The sequence below is a fragment of the Capsicum annuum genome, chromosome 1, assembly GCF_002878395.1.
Source record: "Capsicum annuum cultivar UCD-10X-F1 chromosome 1, UCD10Xv1.1, whole genome shotgun sequence".
NCBI lineage: Eukaryota > Viridiplantae > Streptophyta > Magnoliopsida > Solanales > Solanaceae > Capsicum > Capsicum annuum.
Window position 1 is genome coordinate 212959782 of NC_061111.1, and position 7093 is coordinate 212966874.

Consider the following 7093-nt stretch of genomic DNA (forward strand, 5'->3'; position numbering starts at 1 on the left):
TTTATACTAAAATATAATTTTCATTTTACTTATTTGTACAAATCTAAAAAGAAAATTTATTAGTTCCTTCCAACATTACTCTTATCACTATTATAAGAGTATAAACTATTATTTCTTTCTATCTAATAATATTTGTTTATTATTAACTTGATACATAAATTAAAAATAATAATATAAATAGTATTATCATATTATCTTTTAAATATAATTAATTTATTAATTTAAAAAGTATAATAAGTATTAAATTATATTTAAAATTAAAAATAAAATTTTAAAAAATAAATAAATTATACATTAGTTTTTCAAACTAGTATAGTGAACAATTATTATTGCACCAGGAGTACTAATAATTATAAGTCTAGATTTTTCTTTTTCTTCTTCTTAAAAGTTCAGTCAGATACAAACCAGAAGAATATTCAAATCTTGATAAAGATTCAAGTTGACGTAAGAACATTTATTAATATATAGTGGTAAAAAATATAGTTTAAAAGACAGATGTTATACATACCTTTGTTAAATAATTTTAAGTTTTTTTTAATCTCTCTTGTCCTGTGGAATCAGCTGTTGTTTTGTAGTCTCAGCACTTTCTTCAAACAAGAATTCTAATCAAGTTGGTTTATTAGGAACCTTCCTACACCTTTCACCATTTTTCCCACTCCATTTTTCTCTTCTTAGCCATATATGAATAGGAGTATATTTTTTTTATAGCATGTTCATACCATCTTGTGAACACCTTGACTAATATATTCCATTGGCAGGTAGTACATATCTTGATTTGAATCTGTGCATTGATTTTGGGTTGGTTTTTTGTTGTGATGTGAGCTTTTGTTGATTGGTACAATTTCTTGAAAGTTTGGTGGACAGATATTTCAGAGTTTGATTGACAGCTGCCAAAAGTTTTCTGTTTGCTCAGAAAGTTTGGCTTTCTTGGATACTGTGCAGCTCCTGAATCTGGTGCTCAATAATTGGTTCTTTTGATCTTTTCGAGAAAAAAAGTTTGAAGTTTAGCCGCTTAAATTAAAATTTTCATCGAGCAACAGGTAGATTCCTTAAAATATGGGACTAGTATGGTAGTGATCCAGTGGTCTTGCTTCTACAATCACTGTGATTTAAGTCTACTCAACGTTAGTTTGAGATCCTGGAATACATTTATGAGTAAGTTTGAGATCCTCGGAATACATTTATGTTTGCAATTAAGTATAAGAAGATTTTCCCGTTTGCAAACTGTTTGGCGGGTATGAAGTTAACCTCTCTATTTTTACGAGAGGTTGGGGTGAAGTCTGCATAGAGTCTACCCTTTCTACTTTCTAGATCCCACTTGTGGGATTACACGGGGTATGTTGTCGTAAAGTATCAGGAGATTTTTGTTTATTGGATTGATAATGGAGAATGGTATTGGTTTTCGGGCATCACCAAGGAGTCATCAAATGGAGGGTATTGCCTCAATTGATGGTGGTACATGTTGTTCATATGTAGATGACACATTCAACAGTGCTATGGAGATTATGAATCTTGATACATGTGCTAGCTGGTGCAGCAGTAGCCCTCATGGGATACAGCAAATGTTTGCTTCTTATCCAGCATTTTCACCGATTAATCCAATGTCCATCAACTATGAACCATTTGAAGAATTGAACTATTATGAACAGAATACTGAAACTTTTCCTTGTGGAAGGGAAAATTTTATGTTTCCTCAGAATCATTTGGTTGATAAGAAGCAGAATTATGTTACTGATAGTGTTCAGAACTGTATAATTCCGAAATCACCTTGTCAATCACTTGCTGAGAGAATGCTCAAGGCATTAGAATTGTTTAAAAAATCATCTGGTGGGGGAATCTTGGCTCAGGTTTGGATACCGATGAAGAGTGGTGATCAGTACATTTTAAGCACCTATGAACAGCCGTTTCTACTTGATCAGGTGTTATCTGGATATCGAGAGGTGTCGAGGAAATTCACTTTTGATTTGGAAATGAAACCAGGATCTTGTCCAGGTCTTCCTGGTCGCGTTTTTACTTCAAGAATACCTGAATGGACATCAAATATTTTGTACTACAAGGAAGCTGAGTATTTACGCATACAATATGCAGTTGACCATGAAGTCCGTGGGTGTATTGCTTTACCAGTTCTAGAGGAAGATGGACATGATACTCCGTGTTGTGCTGTATTAGAACTAGTCACTATGAAGGAGATGCCAAATTTTGATTTGGAAATGAGTCATGTTTGCCAGGCTTTGCAGGTTTCTTCTTATATTCTATTGTTTTTTTTTTTCTGTTCCATAAGTACCTTTACCACTAAGAAAGAATTTTATGAACAGGCTAATAGTCTTTGCTGTTTTGAATATTTGCTTCAGAATATCTGCCTCAGAATATTTTTTGAAACCTGTTTAGAATCTTGATGAACAGGCTAATAGTCTTTGCTTCAAGTATTACTTCTGACTAGTAGGCTTTTGCCTTTTTTTTTTCTTATTCTATCAGTCGTACTACATATTAATGAATGAGTTTTAGATCATAATTATTGCCTTTAAGTGCCTTTGATATGGGTATTTAGTATCTTGAGAAGAAAAAATGTAATTTTGCAACAATTGGTTGTTTAATTTGTCTTTCGATGTAGTGTATGACTAAACATCATATGGTAACTTGTCACTTTTTTTCTTCTGGTGACGCTGATGATGTACCGAGGGTATTCGGAAACAGCCTCTCTACCTCTACAAGGTAATGGTAAGGTGTGCGCACACTTTACCCTCCCCAGACCTCACTTGTGGGATTTCACTGGGTATGTTGTTGTTGATGGTGGTGATGCTCATGATGTACAGTACTTAAGCTCTTTCCTGTCAGCAAGGAAAATGTTTTGTCAGTTTTTTCTCTGGTGATGCTCATGAAGTTATATAGGTTGTCAGTGCATTTAGGGAGCTCAGCTTTATGGTTATCTGAATTTGATGGAATGGCAAAGTAATGGAATGTTTCTGTGTGCTCTTTTATTTTCTATTTTTGCCTTGTTTGTGGTTTGTCCTTTTGAGCATCTCTTAATCCTTTTTAATTTATCCTCAAGAAAACATGGTTTAAGTTTATTGTATGGTCATTTGCAGGCAGTAAACTTAAGGAGCACAACACCTCCTTGGTTTTCATCCAAGGTAATAATTCATATCTTAATCCCATCTGTGATCTATGCATTAACTCTGGCCATCTTTTTGTCTTGATATAATATTCCCTTTTAATACCCTCGCCTTATTTACTTCTGTTCAGAGTATCTCCAAGAATCAAAGAGCTGCTTTAACTGAGATAAAAGATGTTCTGCGAGCGGTTTGCCATGCTCACAGGCTGCCTCTTGCTTTGACATGGATTCCCCGTAGTTGTAGAGAAGGTGGCAATGATATCATAAGAGCGCATGCTAGAGGAAGTATTGCGAGATCAGATGAAAAAAGGGTATTACATGTTGAGAATATAGCTTGTTATGTGAAAGACAAGGAGATGCAAGGATTTCTTCATGCATGTATGGGACATGATCTTGAGGAAGGACAAGGTATTGTTGGGAAATCCCTCCAATCCAACCACCCGTTCTTCTACCTTGATGTGAAAGAGTATCATATAAGTGAGTATCCACTTGTTCATCATGCACGAAAGTTCGGTCTAAATGCTGCAGTGGCTATCAGATTACGTAGTACACTCACCGGTGATGATGATTACGTAGTAGAGTTCTTTCTTCCTGTCGATATAGAGGGAAGCACCGAACAACAACTTCTCTTGGATAACCTCTCACGCACCATGCAGAGAATTTGCAGAAGTCTAAGGACACTATCAGATGCGGAGTTAGTTGGACAAGAGGGTGAGAAGTGTGGGTTACAGAGTGAATCTGTTCTGAGTTTACCACCAATTGACTTTTCAAGGAGGATTTCTCAGCAATCGTTATTAGACAACACTTTAGATTTGAGTAAAGCTCCTATAGATGTATGTGATTTAGAGAGGGCTGGAATAGAAGCTAATAGGTCTCACAAACAGGTATGTCACTCAACGTATCTTCCTTCTATCATCTAGTCTATGTTCCCCAAGCTTATTTTGGTGGAGCATGTAATCTTGGTTTTATGATGTTTAAATTGGTCTACACGAGTGTACTAACTGTTCTACGTTTACACCGTGCTTGAGTATCCTGTTCTTTTTCTCCCGTTTTGCATGTTCGTGAACAATTGTCTTGCGCTCTTGATAATTGTGCTTCACTAACTCTTAGGTTATGTGCCCCTAGACAAGTTATGTTCCTTCCATGTGTTTTTAAAGTCTGATTTCATCCTTTTTGTTTGTCAAGACTGAAGTTATTGCATTTCATACTGTAGACACTGAGTGTATCAAAAAGACAGACAGGGAAAAAAAGAAGCGCAGCAGAGAAACATGTCAGCTTGAGTGTTCTTCAACAACACTTCTCCGGGAGCCTCAAGGATGCTGCAAAATGCATTGGTGGTAAGAATGTACACTTCCACCATGTGGAAACAATCAACTAATTTAGACAGTCTGGAAAATTGTATTATTGTGTCGGGTATCTGTCCTATTCCATTGGGTTGTGATTTGTGATGTAGATATTCCTTGCAAAAACTTTATGGACGTCATCAGATTTTTGAGGTCGGCCCAATTGGGGCTAATATACACGTACTGAGTACGTTCCCCTTTATTTGCCTTCTAACATGATTTTGGGGCTCTTACTAACCCATCCAAAGTCTCCCATCATGAGTCAAATATTCTAATTCTTATTTGCGCCAAGTTCAACTTCAAATTCTATGTATTTGGTAGTAGTGTGTGGAAGTCTACATGATGGTTTAAAAGCAAATGGTCAACAGAAGAAGAGTTTGGTTAAAAGAAAAGTGACAGTACCAAAGGGTGTAGACTCTTTACGATTTAAAAAGAATAGTACACATAGAACCGTTTGAAGTTGAAGCACAAAACTATATGATCTTGTAAAAGATGGTCATAACATTAGTTTGTTATGTGTTTTGTAGTGTGTCCAACTACATTGAAAAGGATATGTCGGCAATATGGGATCTCCAGATGGCCATCGCGGAAGATAAGCAAAGTGAATCGTTCTTTAGTAAAGATACAGACAGTGCTTAAATCAGTCCAAGGGATAGAAGGAGGATTGAAGTTTGATACAGTCACCGGAGGTCTAGTTGCAGCAAGCTCTATCCTTCAAGATTTTGACTCTCGGAAAAGTGTCGTCTTTCCCTGCAAAGATGTCTTGATCCAAAATCCTGAATCCCATTTGCAGGATGCCGTGTCTATGCTCCAAACTTCGTGCATTGACAACCACAACTCTCTGGTGAAAATAGAAGAGAACTTGCACGTGGATGGAAGCCAACTAGCAGAGTCAAACCATTTCAGTCCTAGCTCTTTCAGGGTTGATGATAAACCAAATAGTTCAGTCTCTGGAGTTTGTCATGGCTCCAAATTGGCTGCATTAGTTGAAGGGTCATCCTTGCCTTCAAAACCGGAATGGACCAACCCTAGAAATGTGTCACTGGTCTCTTTCCATACAAAAGAAGGATGGAGTAGTGGTTTGAACAAAGGCAGCTTAAATTTGGACACTTCTGGCTGCCATTTCATCAGTCGATGCCCAGATTCAATGGCTAATACAAAGACGGAAGGAAGTACGGAAAAGGATGGAGATGATGGTATTATGGAACATAACAAGGTGTGTACTTTAGGCATGACAGATTCGTCAAATACGTCCGATTCAACGATAAATGTCAGTTCGTTTAGTTCCCGCAGTTCTAGTGAGAGAAAACATACAACAGTTGAGCATGGTGGTTCACAAATTACCGTAAAAGCTACTTACAAGGAAGATAAAATCCGATTTAAATTTGAGCCTTCATCAGGATGCTTCCAACTCTATGAAGAGGTTGCCAAGAGGTTCAAACTGCAGACAGGGACATTTCAGCTCCAATATCTTGATGATGAAGAGGAATGGGTGATGTTGGTAAATGATGCAGACTTGAATGAGTGTTCGGAAATACTCGACATTCTTGGCACCCGTAATGTAAAACTTCTCGTTCATGACGTGTCTTGCACTGTAGGTAGCTCAGGTAGCAGTAATTGCTTTTTAACAAATGACTTTTAGTTATCCCATGGAGAAAATGCTTCTCGTGTTGTATGATCTTGGCAAGAATAGGAGCCTTGGAGGATTTCAAGTATACATGGATCACCTGCTGGTTCAGTGGAGCCTTTTGTTCTATGCGGATATCCATGAAAGGTAATGTCATCGTCTTTTGGCTGCAAAACTGTGTTGAAACAATTTTGAGTTCGGTGAGGAGCATGTCATTGGTAAAATGTATACTTGAAATCTGTTAGCTATGTCATGTATAAGTCAGATGATTGTGAAAGTTTACAACCGTTGAGGCAATAGATGGCAAGTGCCTCAGCCGGTAAAATGTAGTTCAAGAAAATGTGAAAATGAGCTGTAAAAGTTCTTTCCGTAAGGAATGCTCACTCCGTTCACTTCACTTGCTCATTTTGGACTTTACACGCCCCCTAAGAAAATGATTGATATGATTATATTACCACATTATTCAAATTAATTGATGTTTATTCTTAGTTCTTGAGAAATAATTTGGGGAATAAGTAATTAAGAGTCGTCTGGTAACTGGTTAGGATTAGGCAGGTATTAATATTACATGTATTAGTTATACGGATATTAGTTATTAGGGTGAATCTCAAAAATAGATTCAAATTGGGGTGACTTTCAAATTTTAGCTCCAAATAAAAAAGCCTTTATTAAAATAGCCTTTACCTATTAATTAATATTTTTTTGGACGAAATTGTCCCTGATCAATAGAGTAACTTACATAAATGATCCTCATAATGGATAACAACTCCATATTTATATCTTTCAATTTTTTTTTTCTCTTTTAAATTTTACTTTGATTTTTATTTTTTATTTTTTCCTTTTTAATTTTGCTCAAAACTTTTTTTTTCCTTTTTCCTCTCAACTTCTTTTTTCTTTTATATTATTTTATTTTTTCTTTTTTCTTTCCTCTTTTTTTTATTCTTTTTATTTTCTCTCAACCCTTATTTTTTTTCTTTACACCTCTCAACGTCTACTTTTATAAAATAAAAA

General features: G+C 36.0%; 1 protein-coding gene across 1 annotated transcript; it reads left to right on the plus strand.

Annotated features, from left to right (window-relative positions):
* Nucleotides 1-708: 708 nt before the first annotated feature.
* On the plus strand, nt 709-6484 carry LOC107847870 (protein NLP9; the record flags this gene model as incomplete). The annotated part of the gene is given in 5 exon segments (XM_016692439.2): nt 709-2237; nt 3087-3131; nt 3244-3996; nt 4326-4449; nt 4983-6484. Coding segments are annotated over 5 exon segments (2892 nt in total). The 3' UTR covers nt 6098-6484.
* Nucleotides 6485-7093: the final 609 nt, after the last annotated feature.